Raw genomic sequence first — 21,536 nt, 5'->3', positions numbered from 1 at the left:
CATACAGATAACGTACTTTGTATCTATTGATCTTTGTTAACATACTGTACTGTCTAATCTGGCATTTACTTTTGTATTTTACTAAAAATGTACAAATTATGTCTATTATACCATCAACATATTTCAGGGTTGTACAGTAACTGTGAAGTACTACCCATCTAAAATATATAAACCTATGGGTTGTTCATTCAACATGTCACCTGGATCTGATAGAGGATATGACTGTATTTGAGCATACACCCAGATATTCAGTAAAAATTCAATAAAATCATGCCAGGGATGTAAATTGAAAAAAAAAACAGCACTAAACTCTTTATCAATTCTCTAGTATTCACAGTAGAAGAAATACCTGTTAGGCAATGTCTTTATGGTACGGTTTATCTCCCTGGTATGACTTGCTCATTTTCCTGTTTACTCTTTATGAGACACATGTGAGATATTTAAAGAGTAAGTCATAGTAAGTCATATCACAGTTGAACCAACAAAGCAAATGCATACAGTACAACACAGAGCACAAATGTCAGAGGTGGTCATGTTGTCCTGCATTATATATTCAGTTTAAAAATTGAATACTGAATCTATTGAATGATAGATCGGTGTGCTTGATAAAACTGACAGTACTGGCGAATTCAGAACAAATAATCTTGAATTCTCCATTACATGAAGAGAGGGGAGGGATAATTGTTTAAGGGTCATATAAACATTTCTAGTGGTACATTAATTTTTCATACTGATCTGGTATTCTTTCATCACCATTTTGGATGCGAAATCAAGTAGTGATTTTATCACTATAAACTGTATGGCAAGCATGTTTATCTTGGTTTCACTTTTCAATGTTGTAAATGCAATTCAAAACACAGAGACCTTGGATCTCAGATTTACTTCTAGATAAAATCTGGTATCACCACTTCATTTTCTGCACTTTCCAAGTGCCTGTCTGATATTAAGATACAGTATGTGTGCAACAGGAATTTGATAAGCTGAACTGTAACAAAATGCCTCACAAAGTTGGTGACTTCAGTGTTGATGTTGACTGTGCTCAAGTTATAAACAAAAGTTTTACTTTTCATTGCAATTTTTTATTATTCATGTAAATGAATGTGAATGAATTACACAGTTCATGTGTAATATCACTTTTTTCCATTTGTGTAACATTTCTTCAATGATATTAAAATATTGATACATTCATTGGTTGCATCAAGACTATCCTACTAGTTCCATTACTGGGGTATCTATAAAAAATGTTCATAGGCTTTATGTCCAAAAGTCTGTGGATTGTTCCATAACTGAAAGCACTGAATCTTTATGACTATCAGCAAGTCACTTGGCCTAACTTAGTGTTCCAATAAATTTAAGCTGCACAATTATGTAGAAGTAATGTTTTACTGAAAATGAGAAATATGTTATTCTCAGTTAGTTATGGCACACACATACATTTCAGCAAGCTGGAAAGGGCCAGGGGCCTGATGTTTGGATTCATCTCGATGTGTAAGATGACTAAAAATTATAAACATTTTATACAAGTCCCTGTGTAAAATAACATAACTTTAGTACAGCTATGTTTTTTTTGGAAAGGGTAAGCCTGCAACCATATTGACTGTAACAAATAGACCATGGAAAAGGTATGAAGCAGGAATGAGGAACTGGAATTACAGAGAAAACAGATTGGAATGAAGACTTTATTCCTAATTTGGGAGTTGTCTTTCAGCTAAGATTATAGAATTTAACTAGCTCAGAATGCAATTTACCAAACTTATTATCATTTAATAATAACACCAGTTGAATATTAGATGACTGTTAAGCTATTTCTTTTTAATTAACATTTTAATGGTGGTGCATGTATTTTAATTATACATTATACCTTATGAATGTTACTGCACAAACTATTTTCAGCAATGGTAAAATACATGTAAGAAATAAATTGTTCTCTGATAACTTAGCAAGCACAGTAGCCATGAGGATTTTGTTTTGGCAGTCATTGCAGGACTATATTCATTGTTATGTCTCTCCTAAACCTTTGAATTATGTAAGTCAGAAGATCATTATACACATATGTTTATATCATAAGGTTAATCTTGTAATTGTGTGAGATTCACTTTTGAGTTCTTTGATGTAGTCTTTCAGTAGGAAGTTGGTTCTAACAAAATGAGTAACCCTTATAAAACATTAATAGAAAAAAATACACAACAAGGAATTACAGAAATGATACAAGAATAAGGTCTATAAAATAAATAATTATAAGGTTAGGGTGCAATTGTCAAGTTTTTAAAAATGTCATATTTATGTTTTTGAATCTCCTTTTTTATAAAATCTTATTATTTGTGTTATTCTAAATATAGTTATCCCACTGAGTGTAAAAATCTGCTAATGTCTTTTTACGTTTTCATGTTTTTAATTATATTACCAGGTCTTGTCTTGAATAAGAATGACTAAATTCACCATACAGCACAAAACAATTAAAAAATTTCTAACTGTTTACAGAGGTCCTTCAGCTGAGTATACCTGAAGACCAGAAAGTGAGCATCACTACAGCAACCGTAGGTCAAAGTGCAGTCCTGGCATGTGCCATTCAGGGAACACAAAGACCACCCATTGTTTGGAAGCGTAACAATGTAGAGCTGAACAATCTGGATTTGGAAGACATCAATGTAAGTATCTAGACAAACCTTAAAAAAATTATAATGAATTTTGCTGCAGAAAATTGCAGAAAGGGGAAAGAATGGGATTTTGGGTTCAGATTCAAATAAGTCATAAATTGCATGTGATTTGTGTTTTCAGGTTTATGGCCATATAACCAGTGGAGCTAGAGTATAAGCAGAAAAATTAAATTGTTTATTTTAATTGAAATTACTTTAAAATGTATTTTTTATTAGCACTACCATCTTGAGAGAGCATCTGTACACCTCTCGATGCTCATTGTCCCTTCCCCTTGTTTTATTATATTCAGTAGGGGATTTTTAACTCAGGTTAAAGCCAGTCAAATCACTGCATTCTCTCTGTTTATCACAATTTCACAATTACTTTGTTGGGGATTGTCTGTAACTGCATAACATGGAATGAATTAACCAGCCCTACCAACTAGCTGCCACCTCATGGCTATGTCCTTGCCTTTAATTTCTGTGAAGGTGAAATTAACCTGCGCAGGCTACTGTGCCTGATACATCAACCTGTTCACATTCCCTATGAAGAGTAATTTAAGAAAGGTTAATTCTGCATTACTTCAATTGCAAATTCTTTAAATGATGCTGTAATATTTTACATGTTGAGACTTTTTTTTAACCTAAAGTCTAATTCCAGTATTCATTTTGGGGAGAGGTCTCACTTCTTGTACTATAATAAAATAATTATTTTATTAATCATTAAACTAAGCTGACACTGGGGAGTATGGGGTAGTCTTAATTTCTTTCCTTTATTTTAAAATTGAGCTGACAAGTCTACGTTATTATCAAATGGATAGTGTACATACCTAACCATTTACTTAAAGACATCCAGCAAAACTCAGCATCCAGTCTTTGTGTAATTTTTATTGGGGTTTTTTCATTGACGTCTGCATTTCTATCTATAAAGTGTGTTTAGTTACTCGGCCAGACAGAAGCACATTATATTCATGAACTTAGTGTATTTAAACTAATGACTACCCCATAGGTAGATACTCACATGAGAGTTCTGAAACAAAGTGCATCAGATAAGTTTGCAGGTGACGAAAGGTAGCATACAGCCATTAATATTTAAAGCAGGTTACTTTAGTGAGAATACAGCCTGGCACAAATTAAAAATTATTAAAGATTTATTTCTGAACAATACATTATTACTGTATTTATGAAAGGCCATTAATGTACTGCATGCATTTAGTGTGCAAAAGAAATCTGAATATGATGGATGATGATGCTATATTTATAATATATAAATGCACTGTGTATTCAAAATAAAGCACTGTATATGCAGAGAGTGGAGATGTGAACTCTGGCACTTTCTTCTTATATTATTGCAATTTGTTCTTAAAAAATGGTTGTATACAAGTGAAATATAAGTAAGAAAAACATTTCTAATGAATAATAATAGCAATACAGATAAAGATAGACTAGTTGTAAGTCACATATTTTAGATATGAATGAGAGATTTATTGAATCAATGATATATATATACTGTATACATATGTATGTTGTCCCTGCTCATAATTTACTTCATGGCAGCAACCTTTGTATTTACCCTGTTGAAGGTATTTTAAGGTTGCATCGCCTATTTAAATCAGAGTGTATTAAAAACTTTATTTTTTATACAGTATGTGTCATTTCAGTTGTTTATCTTTCGTTAATCTTATGTCCAAAGGTTGGCATTTAATATTTTTGTCTTTGTGCAACTTACTTTGAAGTATTATATTTGCTGACTTGGAAATGGAAATCCACATACAGTACTCAATAGTCTAGCTACTGGAGACTGAGTGTGAATATAAGAATTGCTAGGTGTATACTTAGCATTACTTCACCTATTTGTGTAAGTTATCAAAATGTTATATTCACAAGTGTTCTACAGTAGGTCTCTCAAATGCTGCTTTTCACTTCTTCTCTTCTTCAAAGATTGCTTATAAAGATTGTCTTCCATGACATTGCTGTTTGTGTAATCCATTCTCAGCAGGAGTTCTTCACAGTACAGTACAGTATATCCAAAATGCTTTCTCTTTTCTTTGGATAAAATATAACAAGAATTGTGATTGCTCTAATGTGATGGCATTGCCTTTTTAAAGGAGATTAAATTAACTTTCCAGGCATGCTGTGAATATTTGGGTTATGTCTTGTTAATACTGTGATTGAATCTTACACATTGTAATACTACCTTTCTTTTGTTACTATAGCAAAAAATAGCTTTTTATTGCAAAGGATCCCAATTTGTTATATAGAAGTAGACCATTTCATCCTTTTTTGAAGTGCAACATCCACCTGGATGACACATGTTTGACTACTCAGCAGATCAAGTGAAAAAATGAAAAACTGCTTTATCAGTTGAATTAAGGGAGAAACTTAAGGTAGACCATATTGTGCATAACCAACATGGAATCTAGTCAGGAGATCAGATTTAACATTTCACTGTTACATATGACTGATTTGGATTTCCTTATTATCCGACTGCCATTATTTTATTATTAATGAGGTAATTTACATTTCAAAAGAATGTTGTGTCCAGGACAACCATGTTATCTCCTGAGAACAGAACAACCAAGTGTGACATTTACTGTATAGAGCATGTTTTCATTTTTGGTAACAAATATGGCCTCCATATGAAAGTCATTCTATAAAACCGTCATCATACAAATTAATTTATACTGTACATGTATTAAGTAATGATTTACTCTGTGATTTGCGCATATACTAGTATGTGGCAAATTTACTTTAAAATAAACATTTTACATGTAAAATCAATAGAATTTGGTAGATTGGGATAGAAATGTCATATCTTACTACAGTATTATTCCAGTATCGTATATCTTACTACAGTAATTGACACATTCAGCCATAATTATTAAATATTTGCATCACACTTTTTTGTGGAAGAATAACATGTTCCTAATATTGCAGAAACAAAACACAATATTTAACTATTTTTGGTAAATCTTTAACAAGCATTCTGTATGATTTATATGTAAGTTGTACATTTTATATCCCATTTCCTCATTAGAAATAAAACATGTTATATTATTTAACACAACTTAGCACTGTGTTAAGAGTTTTATAAACATGGCGAACACGGAGGTCCAGAATTGAACCCACTCTGCAACTCTGCTGAGATAGTTCAGGTGGGTAGCTGTGTTAGCATGCGTAGGCTGCAAAGGAACAAATAATAGGTTTATTCCATGCTGAAAAGAACAGAAAGAAAACACAACGTTTCGGCCGTGGAGCTTTCTTCGGGTGACACCTGAAGGAGGCTCCACCGCCGAAACTTTGTGTTTTCTTTCTTTTCTTTTCAGCATGGAATAAACCTATTATTTGTAACTCTGCTGAGAGACAGCAATGCTATCCACCACTCCACTATGCTACCCTATTTAATTCCATTGTAATAAATATAAAAAAGAACAGTTTTATTACATTGTATTCTGTTTTATACAAAAGTAATTAAATCTAAATGTTATTAAATATGTATCCAGCCTAATGTTTTTATGACATTTATTTAAATGTTTACTTACTGTAGAATTATTATAATATGATTGTGTTTCCCACTGGGATTTGGTGATATTAAAAGATCTGTAAGAGAATGTTTCCACATTGCACATTCTTATTTTTTTCAATTTTTCATTAAAATAAATCAGAACACATACTGTATGTTTACAGATTCCTAAATATTGGGCACTTTGCATAAAATTGTTAGAGGAAAAATTCTTCTTCAACAGAAATGTAGTTTCTCTGTACCATCCAGAGCTTAAAATTATATTATTATTTCAAAACATATCTGAATATATGCCCCATTAAGAATTTCATTGGTTAAGACATACCAGTTGTGAACAATTAAGTTTACACATAGAAATATCTAGCTTTATTTTTTAAATGCATCATTCTCCCATATTATTTTATCCAGATTACATATGTAGACATATTTCATGTCTTGAAAACAGACCATTGCTAGTCTCCAATCCCTCTCTTTTAGACAGTAAATTGTACCTTTTCTAATTTTGCCTGCATTGTAAGTCTGAAATCATTAAGTCAGAATTTAATATCTGACTGGAGATTAGAGAAGGGATTTAGCATATAATATTCCTGACGAAAATGTCAAAATGTATATTTAAAAACCTAGGGAAAAATTTTATGTGTTTATTCCCAGTGGAGTACTTGTTTGTCTAGATATACTTTATTGCTTTCTTGTTAAAGCATTGCTTATTGTGTTATTAATATTGGAAATATTAGATGAAGCACTAATTTACCAGTCTATGGAGATTAAGATTGATTTTGCTTTATTTGAATTACATTCTCACAAGATACAGTATTTTGCTGGAGTATAGTTCAAATAAACGTGGTATTTTTTGGATGCTTCATTGAATCTTGGCATATTTTATTTTCCTGTAGTCTGTAGTAGTCTATTGTGTAAAACACATCAACTGGCAGAGTAGTTAGAGTGTGCAGTTTTACCAGAGCATTTTAAAGTCTGTCTCGTAGTTTTTAATTAATTTATCTGTGTTTCCTGCCCGCACACTACCATCCTAATCTTAACTCTTCCTTACTGACAATTAAACTTTTCTTACCCTTACATTATCCTAATTTCTGTCTAAAATCCCTCTCTTTTAGACAGTAAATTGTACCTTTTCTAATTTTGCCTGCATTGTAAGTCTGAAATCATTAAGTCAGAATTTAATATCTGACTGGAGATTAGAGAAGGGATTTAGCATATAATATTCCTGACGAAAATGTCAAAATGTATATTTAAAAACCTAGGGAAAAATTTTATGTGTTTATTCCCAGTGGAGTACTTGTTTGTCTAGATATACTTTATTGCTTTCTTGTTTCTTGTTGCTTTCTTGTTAAAGCATTGCTTATTGTGTTATTAATATTGGAAATATTAGATGAAGCACTAATTTACCAGTCTATGGAGATTAAGATTGATTTTGCTTTATTTGAATTACATTCTCACAAGATACAGTATTTTGCTGGAGTATAGTTCAAATAAACGTGGTATTTTTTGGATGCTTCATTGAATCTTGGCATATTTTATTTTCCTGTAGTCTGTAGTAGTCTATTGTGTAAAACACATCAACTGGCAGAGTAGTTAGAGTGTGCAGTTTTACCAGAGCATTTTAAAGTCTGTCTCGTAGTTTTTAATTAATTTATCTGTGTTTCCTGCCCGCACACTACCATCCTAATCTTAACTCTTCCTTACTGACAATTAAACTTTTCTTACCCTTACATTATCCTAATTTCTGTTTAGTATATTATACCATTCCAACTACAGTGTTTTCCAACAGATACCACTGCTGATTTCTCAAATTGCTCCAGAGGTAGGTCTGTAAGTTGATATCTATTAACACCATGTACATTTTAGTCCATAAAGCTAATGAAGTAGCCTAGTTAATCTTTCCTTCAGGGCTTTTTACTAAATAGGTACATAAAATTTTGTCATCAGACAGTCATTGTGGTAGCTATGCATGCTTTTTGAAAGCCGAGTTGAATTTCCTAAAAAAAATACTACTGTCAGATTCCCAACAAATATTCCACAGCCTTCTTTCATTTTTGTTTGGTTTTCCACCTCCATCTCCAGCTCACAGCAGGTCTTATATACTGTAGGAGGAAGGTGGCCTCAAGTCCTACTTGTTCTGCCTGCTGAGTTTCATTTTATTTTCATTCATCTTACATTTAAGGGGTGACACAGTGTCCTCCAGTGCACAAGGCCATGGGCAAAAACATACTATCAAATTCATTTGCAATGCTGGGTCTCCTTTCTGACTTTTCTTAAGTTTCCTAGCAAGTTGAGTATTTGTATACATTTCCACCTTTGCACTGCCAGGGAGTTTTCAAGTAATCATGAAACAATAAATACTTTTAAAATTAAAGGTTCTAAAACATTTAATTCACTCACTAATCTGAATAGCTTACCATTGAAAAAAAATAATTTCCAAGAGCTACCTGATCAATAGTCACTGAATTAATACACTCGAACTTGATATATACAGTATGCTTTACCTAATTACTAAAAAAAAACTAATTCATTAGCTTTATGGCTTTACACAGTTTGTTTGTTTTACAGCATGTTTCACAAGCTGATTCAGCATTTTTTCATTGAAATGAAGCTGTAGTTTATTGGAATATGGCAAACTTAGATTTAAACTCCTCTGTACTCACTTTTTTGCACAGCAAAGAAAAACGTTTTTCTTTTAGCTTTCCGTTCTGTTTATTTGGTCATCTCACTACCTTAAGTTTGACATTAGTACTGCATAGGCATTTATACTTGTTTCTCAGTAGTAAGCTGTCAGAGTGATGTTTTCAGCTCAGACATTTCCAGCTCATCTATGGAATGTGGCAGTGATTTTCAGTCTGCTTTTCTTTGTAGTAATTTATGCTATAATAGTGAGCACTTGTCCACTTACTTCATCCAAAATCCTATAAAGCCTAATTACATTTGGTGAAAAGAATACAATAAATACATACACATACTCAATTATAATGTGTGCATAGCATGCATATCTATTAAGTTTCTAATTTGATTTAACAGACATTACAGTATTGCTTAAAAAGTGAATAAATCCAATCTGTAATTGCAATCACACACATACTGCACAGTGTACAGTATGTACTGTATGTGCGTAAGTGTGAGTATATATTGTATATTGTCTTGATATGGCATCTAAAATAGTTAGTGCATTATGTATTATTGTCTCCTAAACATCCATTTTATTTTTCCTAAATTTTTACTAATTCTTCTCTGTAATTCACAATTCACAATCCATTTTATTCGCCACCAATTTCTATGTGATGCAATGATGCTTTCTTTATTTGTAGCTAAACTCTTTTTTCTTTATAAAAATCAAGCAAAGTTTTCACTGCAGTGAAGACTAATGGCTCCATTCCAGTAGGATTGATGCAGAATTTGATACAGACAGCCTACGTTGATAGCCACCTGTTTGTATTACATACCTCATGTACTGTAATAGTCATATTTCACATTCAGCTCGACTGCTTTTCTGTTTTATTTTATTTCAAACTTATTATAATGGACATCTTTCTTTTTTAAAGTCATGAATAAATTAATGTCTATCATTAATTAGAGTAGATGAATCCATATTGTACTTTCATTAAATTACATTTATTGTTGTTGTGGGCTGTTATCTCAGGTACTGTATCTCCCAAAAACAAGAATTTTAAGACAAAAGAAAACAAAGAAAAAAGAGGCAGACAGAAAAAATGCACTACTCCCTTGATCACAATGTCCTTGTTAAATATAATGGCACCTCTGGATATATGCTCCTTGTAAGATTTAATTTGATTAATCAATATTTATTAAATTATTTAAACATGCATCATTTAACAATACAGTTGACAGCAAATGCAGAAGCAGTAATTAATTATGCTCATAATATGGCTTGATTGTAAGATTGTAAAGATGTGCATTTGGATGTGTAATGTCAAATTGCACAACCATACAAACTTCATTCAATACTAGTATAAAAATTCAAGTAACAATTTAATTTCCATTAAACATTATAGTTACAACGTATTATATAAATTTCCTTCAAACAATGTTGAAAAAGCTATTGCAACTCTGTGCAACAAATTGCCATGCCAACTCAGGTTTTTAAATATTCTTTTTTCCCAGTTCCTCATTAACTTGAAGTACTTGAAGTTTTTACTCCATTAAAATAGTACAAAATAAAATATATTTATCACAATTAGTCAATCATCACAATTAATTTACAAAACTGACATTGTTCCATGCCTCTTTGGACCATGTTCTTTCAACATAACATTTTTTACTTCACCCTCCAACAATAATATGACCCTATAAGCATGCTTGGTGTGCCTTTTATATAGAAAAAAAACACTTTAAATTTCTATCTCTGAACTGAAAAAAAAACAAGAAACAGTTCTTTAAAATGAGTTTTATGGAAAGGTGCTGTCTGTGTGTTTAAAAAACGGTATGTCCTTGCTTTTTTCGAACTTATAAGTAAAATTAATATATTTTACTTAAAAAGAATAAATCTTAATGTCATGCTCCATCTCAGTTTTAGGTGTGCAATTTAATTTTAAATGTCTGCATTGATGCAATATTGATTTTTCTTAGTATTTTAGTATTAGTATTTGTATAGAAATACAGTACATCACTATTAACCACCCATAAAATGTTGAAGTCTTAAAATATCATTGGAAGTGGTGAGGAATATATATTTCTCTCCAGTAATTATGGCTTTGTTTTCATGTTATTGATATGCTCTTAATATTTAGAGTGTCTGTTCATATTTCCCCTGTACGTACAGTATACAATATGTGTGTTGAGAGACAACACAATACAGTATATGCTTTAATTAAAAAAAAACAATAAAGGCTAATGGATCAATACTCATTTATTGCCTCTCAGTAAGGTCTTTTTTAGCTTATTTTTTAATAACAGTGGTAATAATAATCAGCCAAAAATAGACACAGAGATAAACCTTTCTTGCCCTCTCCACTCCTCCCCACTGCTCCTCTTAGCAGGAGTTATATGATCATCAATGATGTATAGAAAAATATAAACTCAGCCATGAATCTAAACATAATATATAGAATGGAATGCCAAAAGTTCCTCCAAGGTTGAAATGATTGACAAAGGGATTCCAGATTAAATAAAACTCTTTCCTTTTGTCCTTGTGTTCAAATATATATATATTTATATTTATAGTCCACTGTAAGAGAAAGCCATTGTAAAGAAATTACTCTAATTTTTCCAGTTGAGAAGGATTACCTTATTAGCTACTGCCAAGGAAAGAAGTAAGAGAGAGGAACCAAATTTGAAGATATTGAGCCCAGAAATGTCCCCAATAAGGCAGATTACAGGATCTGATTTAATACTCTGTACCATTATATTATAGATAAGATTGGTAATTTTGTTCAATTTTTTTACATACTGTATACTGTATCCAGTTCCAAAATGCATGAAAAAAAGTGTCAGTTGTTTGTTGAATACATTGTTGAAAAGTTTCAGATTTATATATTAGTATAGTTACAACATACTGTACCAGATGCTAAACTTTGTAATTGATTAACTGAGTTTTTATATTGGGGTAAAAAAATTAAGTTGTTCAAACAGATTTCATGCCAATTATCATCAGATTTACTTAATACAAGGTCAATATTCCTCTTATCTCACGGAAGATAAATATAGCGTATAGTTTAAAGATACAGTAATTTTACTTTTCCCCACCAGTTTTTCAATGATATTACTATATAAGTGGGGTCAGTTCAAGAGAGGTTTTAATTTTACATTTGATCAAATGTTGAAGGTGGTTGTACTGAAATATCTGAGTATCTAAAAGAAAATGTGCCAGAATCATTTAATGAAAGGGGAGGAAATTACCTGCCTAAGCTTAACAATTCCCTTTGACATCCATGCTGCAAAATGAATAGGTTTATTCCTAATAGTAAAAGCTTAGGTTATGCCAAATTGTTGACACTAAGGAAGAATATACTTAAATATATGGTGAGTTTTTGCCAGACCTCTAATGTTACAGAAACTTATGGATTACTGAGGAAACTAAGTTTAGTAATACACCTATTAATACTACTAAAAGTAAATCTATTAAAGGTTTTTTAATAGATTTACTACTAATAACCGGGAGGTAGTTTTTGCACAATGGAGTACTGGCAAATTGCTCAGCTACTAACCAGTAAGGTTGTGCCTGTTCTTGATTTAGCCAATTAAGTAAAAATCTCAGTTTATATGAAATGAATTAAGAGAAAAAAATCTGAAGCAGATAATCCCCTATGTTGTTTAGTTTTCTGAAGAGAAGTCAAGTTTATATGAGGTGTTTTACTTTTTCTAAGAAAATTGTAACAAGGCACTATCCATCTTGGAAAAACACAGAGGACTGGGGAAGTTCAGAATCATTGAATTAATTTGAATTAATTCAAATTAATCTGAGAAAGAATATTCATACTTACTCTAGCAATATGACCCACTGTATAAGAGAAATAGGAAGTCTTTTCTAACTGCCTAAGTTGTATTACTGAATTTAGTAATGGGTCCATATTGAGGATAGATAAAAGTATGTAACTATTCAAAATTAGGAGAATGGAAAATGCCCAAATAACCGAGACCTGTTGTATCCCATCTAAATAGAAAATATTTGGTCAAGTACTCCAATTAAAACTTCAGACTTTGCCACATATACTTTAGAACCTGATATAGAACTAACTTTGTTAATAAGATTAAGTATTAATTAAGAATGTTCAACTGGGATGTTGTAGATAAAGTAATATACTGTATCATCAGCATATACTGTAAACTAATTTTGTGTTATATAGAACTTTTCTGAATACCTGGAATAGCTTCATTATGTTAGATTAGAAGAGCCAAAAGCTCAATGAAGATTACAAAAAGAAGTGGCAATAATGGGCAGCCTTACCTGGTACCATGATATAACAATTATTTTTGGAAATATGACCATTTATGAGAACAAATGTTTTAAGTGTAGTATAAAAAGTTAAGCAAACTTATAAATGTTTGTCGAAAACCCACAACACATGGGTTTGAAACAGAAAAGTATCTGAAACAAAATGGGACAACTGACTCTATCCCGTATCTAAGGAGACCACAACAGCAGAGGTAGTAAATTGTTTTGAATGGTACATTACAAGCCAGTCTGGTCTGGGTGGATAATATCATTAATAACTGAGTTCAATCGATTCGCTAAAACTTTAGAAATACTTCTAAAGTCTGTGCTTAATAAACTAAGGCGGTCATTACCACACAAAGAGGAGTCCTTATCCCTTTTTAAAAAAGTATGATCAGTGTAGTGTTCATATGATTGGTCAAACTATTGAACTTTGATATTTCATTAACTGTCCTAATGAATACATTTCAGATTTTTTTTCTAAATAAAAATATTAATAGATTTATCCTTAAATATTGAAGTGTTAATGATCCATTTAGATGACCTAAACCGGTTATAATTAAATGACACCTTAAAATTCATCATGATCTGAAATTATTATTGGATGTAGTGTGATATACAGTACTGTATTAGAGACAGTTGAATTAATGAAGGATCTATTATTGATTTAGAGAGAACAAATTAACAGATTTATTGATCAAGGTAAATATTGCTACTCCTCTACTTGAGTTATACATTGCAGAAAATAGATTTAAAACCCACTTAAACTGTGCAAAAGTCAGTCATGTTCTAAGTCAAATGTGAAAAAAGACATACTGTACTTCTGCCTTTAATTTCTCCATCTGGTTAGATATTTATCCTTTTTTAATTGAGGAATTGATACCATTGAAATTTCGAGACACAACAGTCAATTTGTGGCATTCATTAATAAACTATACTTTTTGAGCAGCAATTTCATTGAATAGAATTGAGATTCTATTGAATTCTCATACAAACGTGCACAAACAAACAACCCACATCATTCATAGATCAATATATCCAATCATGTTACAATAAAGAAACAACAGATAGATTACTGAAAAGTAACAACAACAAGGACAATAACCTGCAGATGTAACACAACAAAACAAAAAAATATAATTAAATATACTGTAGGCATAACCTATGCGACAAGTTTATTAACAAAACGTGGTATCATGCATAGCAGAAGTCAGAGCAAACAATTAATAGCCCTGCAGTAGCATAAAGCCTATATTATTTCTTTCACTCTGGAGGAGTTCAACCTCAGCTTGTAACTTGGATTCAGTACCCTTTATGTTATTCTTCTGCCCCTTGAGATCCTCAGTCAGCTGGTGGGTATATTCAAGGATATTTTTCAAATCTCTAATACCTCCTCTGAGAGAATCCAAAATGTCCACCTTTGCCAGCCTCGACAGAGGGAGGGGTCCACTTCTTTAATTTTGCCTTAGTGGAGGGAGTAAATTTAAAACTCTGGGACACGTCTGAATCACTGAGTGGCATTGTCCAGTTCTCACAATAGCCGAGACCAGTTCCCACACTGCTTCCATGCGAGTCTCAGGCCACCATCTTCTCCCACAGGGACTTCTCAAACAAATCTCAAATACAGCAAAGCCTATAATGTTAAATTGAAGTTATATCTCTAGATATTGCACTTTATCTCCTAATCTTGAACATGTAGTACATTTGACAGAAGAAGGAAGCTAATTTCTTTGAGTCTGAGGAATCAGAATTGTCTGGATCTGAGATTAATGTCTTAAATTGTATGAAAAAAAATGAACACACTCATCAAACATTGCATTATGTTCCACACTACCAACATGATTTCTCTTCTTAAATGTGTTAAATTTACATAAGAAAATAAGAAAGAAAACCATTCAGGCAATCAAGCCCATTTGGTTTCTTAAAGCTAATTGATCTGAGAATCTAATCTAGCGATTTCTCAAAAGAAACCAGGATATCAGCTGCAACAACTTGTTTTGCTAAATTTTTATTTGATAATTGTGCATTAGGATACATTATTTAAAAAATGAACAATTACAATTCTCAGTTACAGTTAATTCTATGCTGAAAACTAGAAAGAAGAAACAACATTTCAGATGTTAAGTCCTCTTCAGGTCTGAGGCTCATCCAATCTCAGGTTACATCTTTCTTTTTCACTTTACGTTTTATCCATAAACCTTGTTTTCTCATCCTAAGGTTATAAGCAAGAAATGTTACTAATTCCAAATGCCACTTTATTATACCAATTAGAGAGGAAGACAGTCCAAGCATCTTTTGTTACATTTTGTTTTGCTGCATGCTAACTTTCAAGAATATGTGTTTTTCTTTGGTCAGCTTTACTGTATCTGCCATTTACTTAACTTCAGTGTGTAACTTTTTGCATTACATTAATTTACAGACTATTACATTGTGTAACATTTATTTTATTATTATTTGAAAATGAATTGTTTATGTGTTATACTTTACATTATATATTTATATACAGTATAACAATTTTATTGTTGTAAAATGGGATGGTTAAGTAAAAATAAAATAATTATAAACAATAATAGCCAGGTAATATTTATTCTGTATACAATCTGGATGACTAAAATTAGCATTTATAAGCTAATTGTTTATTTCTGATTGCTTTTAAGAATCTAATTTAATTAAAGAAAAATAACCAATAAAGGTTGAAGTTTTATTCTCTGGAGAAAAATAATTTCATTGAAATCTACCCACAATATTAATCAATTCTCTTGTTCTAAATAAAACAAACTTTTGAAATGTTCTTGTTGCCATTCCTTTTTCTTGTGGTTCAGCAAATGTCTTGATTAATTAACATGACTGTGATGATAATTAAAAATCTCAAATACAAATGTCACTTTTTCCCTGGTAGGATTTTGGAGATGACGGGTCTTTGTACATAACCAAGGTTACCACAACTCACATGGGTAACTACAGCTGTCATGCAGATGGCTATGAGAAGCTTTACCAGACCCATATTCTCCAGGTGAATGGTAAGAACACTGTGATAATTAACAACATTATTTTCAAGCTCTTTACACCTGGGGTATGTTGCTATAGTTGTTCCAATAACATTTCAGAAAATCAAGGTGATACACAGCTAATTGGTGTGCTGTTTGTATTTAAATTGTGCCTGGCTTTCATGTAAACTGAACTCTACTGGCTAATCACTAATAAGTAAATGCTTACTCAATAGAGGGTAATTTTATGGTATGCTTTAGTGAGCAACAAAGTTTATTTATGTCATGTATTAGAATCTTACAATAGTATTAAAAAGGAAATGGAACATTATCACAGGAAAATGTGACGAATTCAGGAAATCATATTTCCAGATCAGACATTCAAGGATCATAGCATGGATGGTAATATCAATGATTTTAATAAAACATACTGTTAGGCAGTATTTTATTTCAGTATTGAAGCATATGCTTTAACTCTGAAGTCAAGTTAAACTAGTTTGATGACAAACACAGTCAAACTAATTTTATAATATTTCAGACTAATCTTTTGTACCTAAACTGAAATATGAAATTGCTGAAGAGGTTGAATCTGTTTGCTTTTTTTAGTTTGAACTCGGACTTGGACTGGAACTGTGTTGATCCTAAATTCCTAAAGCATATTTGAATGTGTCATGATTGCCAGCTTAGAATGCAAAAACAATATGTGACTTTTAAAGGCATAGTATACAGTATATACCATATACAGTATATGTATGGGGGGGAATGTAGAGGGAATATTTGAAAGAAAACCGTTAGACAAAAAAAACATATGGTAGTTTCACTACTGTGAAGTACAGTATACAGTTTGGCACAATAAGTTGTGTTTTTATTTATGAAGGAAATATAAGAATGTATTTTAATTTTGGTATTCTTGATATAACTATTTTTATTATCTAGTTTTTATTAGTTTTACATTTCTAAAAATATATTCTACCAAATATGAACAAACGGTACAACATACTCCTTTCCCATCCTCACCCTCCATCCTTGGTACTGTACGTGTGTTTCTTCCCTCCATGTTTCAAGCCAAAAGACACCTAAAAAGAATTAACAAGCTATAACGCAATACAACAAAGAGCAGAGCCAATACCAACCTCTACTTTTCATACAAACATCATTAATACCTTGTTTCTGATAGTGATGAAAAATAATTGTCACCCTTGGCAATTACACATCTCCCCTCACATTCCTGAATTCCATCAAAATCTAAGAAACTATATGCACACACCTTTCTATAGCGTAGGTTTGTTAGTAATTGTTGAATGTGGAATTGGATAAAAGAGCAGAGTTTTACTTTTTTTGTTTTAAAATAAATTTTTTTATCAAAAATGTATGATATAATGCAAAGCATAATGTTGTGCAGTCAAAAGCTCTGATAAGTGTCTGATACAGTATGTGTTACTTAGTTATCAACTAATTTGTATTATATAATTTTAGATGAAACAGTATGTTCCTTGGTCCAAACACTTTCTAATAAATAGATCAGGAACCTCTGAGTTATGATGCTGATTCAACAGGAAAGATAGATGGAGCCTAATTGTGGAATAATAGGATATGTCATTATCTCAAATTGTGCTGGAAGACAGCAACTGTCATATGCTTGAAGTTATGTAACAGGACTCATTGGCACTGAGTGTGTTGCAGAAGGTGACATTACTGCCTTGTAACCTGGGAGACCTAGTTTTCTGGCATAGCAGGATTCACAACTCTCTAAAGTGTGGTGCTCAGTGGCTCTGAAGCAAGATGTATCAGTGAAGGCCCATGACTGAATCCTGGCAGGGGCTGAGCCATATTCATCACACTTGGGTGCAACAATTTTGAAATAAATAATTACATTGATTAACATTGTTTAAAATTAAAAAATAGTAATGGAGGATGCATTTTTGAGAAACTGCATTTTATTTTTCCCAAATGCAACAATATAAGTAAAAATAAAATCAATCATGACACAATTCAAATGCAGTTTGAAAGCTCAGAGCCATAATAGGAGCAGTGCAAATTCAACCTAGACAAAAGGAGCACCTCCATTGTCACATAATTTAAAAAAACAATTACAGAAAACCACGTGTCTTTGTTACTGAATACTAATACATTTTCACGTGTATTATAGGATTCAAAATCAATATTTTATATGCTAATTTTATCTGGATTTATAATATAAACATCTGTTTTAATCTGTTTTAAGAGTATTTTTAAAATGATGAGGTTGATCACGGCAGGATACACCCAGGACGTGATGCCAGTCTATCACAGGGCACGCAGGGGACACAAACACAGATGCACACACACCAGGACCAATTTTCTCAGAAGTCAGAGGATGAAACTGGAGCAACCAGTGAAAATATCATCATTATTCTGTTTTGATACACATAAACAGTTTCAGTATTCAGTTTGTTTTTAATTAAATACACAAGGTCACAAATAAGTCACTTTCTCACTTTATTTCTTAATATTTCAGGCTTCCTAGCATACGGCTGTCATCAGTGGACAGATTTTTTCTCAGTTCAATCACCTTTAATATACTGAGTCCATTATTAAATTAAACACTTTGTTCCATTGGAGCACTTAACACTTCTTGAGGAATTTAATGAAACTTTGCAGTTTTCTGACCTTCCACGGCGTTCAGTATTCCCATTAACAATGACCTCACAACTTATGCCATTTAAAATGTAATTAAAGATAAGATCTCCTTTTAATTGGTTGAAAACAAATTAGTTGGCCTCAAGGAAACTTGCCCAGCAATTGATTACCAATGGAACATTTTCCCTATTTTGTTGCATGTCCCTTTTGTTCTAACAAACACTAAGGTATTCATAATCTTCTATCTGACTATCACTGAATCAACTTTTAATGCCAGTCTAGTCATGATAGGTAAGAATCAAGTTGCTGCTGTCCCTCAAACTAGTCTTCAGGTTGCATCATATGCAAAATGTATAAAGATCAGAAAAATACAGGAATTATTGAAAATTGTTGCAGAAACTAAAGTTTGCACATAACCATATATGGCAGTATTAAACCTTATATTCCATCATGGCTAAGAATTATAACTGTGGTGTGAATCTGATAAAGCTCTGACAGGATGAACCAGATTGATACTGAAGTATTTATATTCATAATATTCATCTGGATTTTTGTTTCTTATTCACCTACACCTACATTCTGGTACAAAATGAAGGATTAACATGTTGCTGTTGTCTAACATATGCTCAAAAAGTTTTATGATTGTAAATTGAGCTGCAAGCTTAAGGAAAATGTAAGAATACATTTAATGTAATTGAAAGTGAAAATAAATTTTGTGGGTAACAAATTACAGTCTCCCAAATGTAAAGGTATATTATGAAATATGGACCTAAAAGAATGTATAATAGTCATGAAATAAGCAATAAGTAAATCCAGTTTAATAATAATTGTTTGTTTACTACTTTGTTTGTGTTGAAATAAATGGATCTTGACCAACCATTATTTAATGGTTCATGTCACACATTTCCTAGTTGACAGACATGCTCTGTCTTTTCTAAATATTGTATATGGTCTCAGATTACTATTTAATTTTACTGGATCTTCTGCACTTAGAGAAATAAATGTTTCTGTAATCGTAGATGTTGCTTCTGTTTCTGAAAATTATTACTTTTTTGTCAGTTAATAAAACAATTTTCTTTTTAACAGAATAATTAGGATTGAAAGTAATTCTGTGAGGAAAAAACATTAATATGACTTTTAATTTAATATTTATAATTCCCCAACAGAATAGCATGAGTACCAGTGTAATATACTTAACAACACAGAGCACCTACTGTACTTTATCTGGGTTTAAGTTGAAGTTTTAAATATTTCACTTTAATATGAAAGAAGATGCAATTGTGGCAGGAGTATGTAAAAGATGTCCTAGCCATGTTGTTAAAGCAAGTATCCTGGTTTATTTAAAAACAAAACGTTCCTATATTTTTACGAGCTAGCCTTACCATGGGGGTAAATTGTGCAATAAAGATATGCCCCCACCACAAATATTATTCATTCTCTCATACTCACAATGAGTAAAATGATACTGGGTACACAACTTTATCACTCAGTTTACTCTCCTGATGCAGCTGGCTCAGTATATTCTGAAATGTAATTACTTCCTCTATCAACGCTGATGTTGGAGTTCACTTTCATTTACAGTTAATGCCAAAATTGAACCTTTAGACTTTAGGTCTATCAAATGCTGCTTGCTCCCAGGCATTTCATTCTTTATTAACTATCTTTTCTGCCAGTTTGACCCAGGATCATGTCACTTTCACTGCTCCTGTATTACTTAAGTGATTCATCACATCTGCATCTTTATAGCATATGATAGAATTAATACTTGTGGAATATTTATAGTTTTCTGCTCAAATGGACTTTGCATCACCACATTAAAATGAAATAGCAGTATTTTTTTTTAGATAAAAAAGTATATAAATTGTACAAATGTATTAATTAATGACAGGTCAATTTGAGTTTAAAAAGCATCTCCCACATCTTACTCTAAAACAATATAAATAATAGCCTGTGTAGTGGGCTATGTGTTAAGATCTGTTGACATCTGTTGACAGACCTGGACATCACATGGAAAATAATTAATTTTACCAATCTCTTTTCAAGGTAATAAGAAAAATACATTATTTCTTAAGTAATATATTACTGCTTAAGTAATTTATGGATCTCAGTGAGAATTTTTAAAGTAATATACATAGCATATACAAACACAGTACAGTCTTCTGGAAGAACAGAGAACCATAATTTTGGTACTTGGAGCACTTCCATAAAAACATCACTGAACAAAATAGTGATGGAGATATACTGTATAAACAAATTGTTTTATAAAATAATAGATGTAGATGCATTTGAATTGCAACCAAACATGTTTGTCAGGTTATTATTTAAATCAGATACTTACAATATCTTTGTTCTATTCATTGTATCAGGACTTCAACAATTCCTTTTTCATATTATTTTTTAGACATACAGTACTATGTAATGTTATATCTATGTAATGTAATAGGACATTTTTTTCCTTTCTGCATTTTGTCTTAAATGTTACCAAGCTTGACATTCAATGGTTTATGTCACCTCAACAGTGCTCTCTCCCTAATTGGGTGATTTTAATATGATTTATGCAATAGGCATGTATCACAGTTACTTGCATGCATCACAACCATTAATAATTAAAATAATAATTGATAAACATTTAATTAAGCCTTTAATTAATCACAATTATATGAACACACCAAAATCATAATACAGTATGAACGTTTTATACTTTGCTCTAAAACATATATGAGTTAAGTGACGTTTCTTCTGATGCACTGTACGTTAAATCTTTATTCTTTTTGTAATCAGATGGTCTCTCAGAGGCTCATTTCAGCTTTACAAGTGTTCAGAACAGAGAATATTGTGTCCAACATTTTCCTTACTGTTTGTGAAAGTTG

General features: G+C 31.7%; 1 protein-coding gene across 2 annotated transcripts in view; it reads left to right on the top strand.

Annotated features, from left to right (window-relative positions):
- Positions 1-21,536, top strand: part of fstl5 (follistatin-like 5) — a 282,078-nt gene that overhangs the window by 199,156 nt on the left and 61,386 nt on the right. For both annotated transcript variants that reach the window (XM_088911811.1, XM_088911820.1), the window contains exons 7-8: positions 2,482-2,648; positions 15,960-16,080. In XM_088911811.1, the coding sequence (XP_088767937.1) occupies positions 2,482-2,648; positions 15,960-16,080 (288 nt within the window). The remainder of the gene's footprint in view (positions 1-2,481; positions 2,649-15,959; positions 16,081-21,536) is intronic.

The sequence above is a fragment of the Atractosteus spatula genome, chromosome 1, assembly GCF_055471065.1.
Source record: "Atractosteus spatula isolate fAtrSpa1 chromosome 1, fAtrSpa1.hap1, whole genome shotgun sequence".
NCBI classification, from domain to species: Eukaryota; Metazoa; Chordata; class Actinopteri; order Semionotiformes; family Lepisosteidae; genus Atractosteus; species Atractosteus spatula.
Note: the sequence above shows the minus strand (reverse complement) of the source record. Positions and strands in the feature narration are given on the sequence as shown.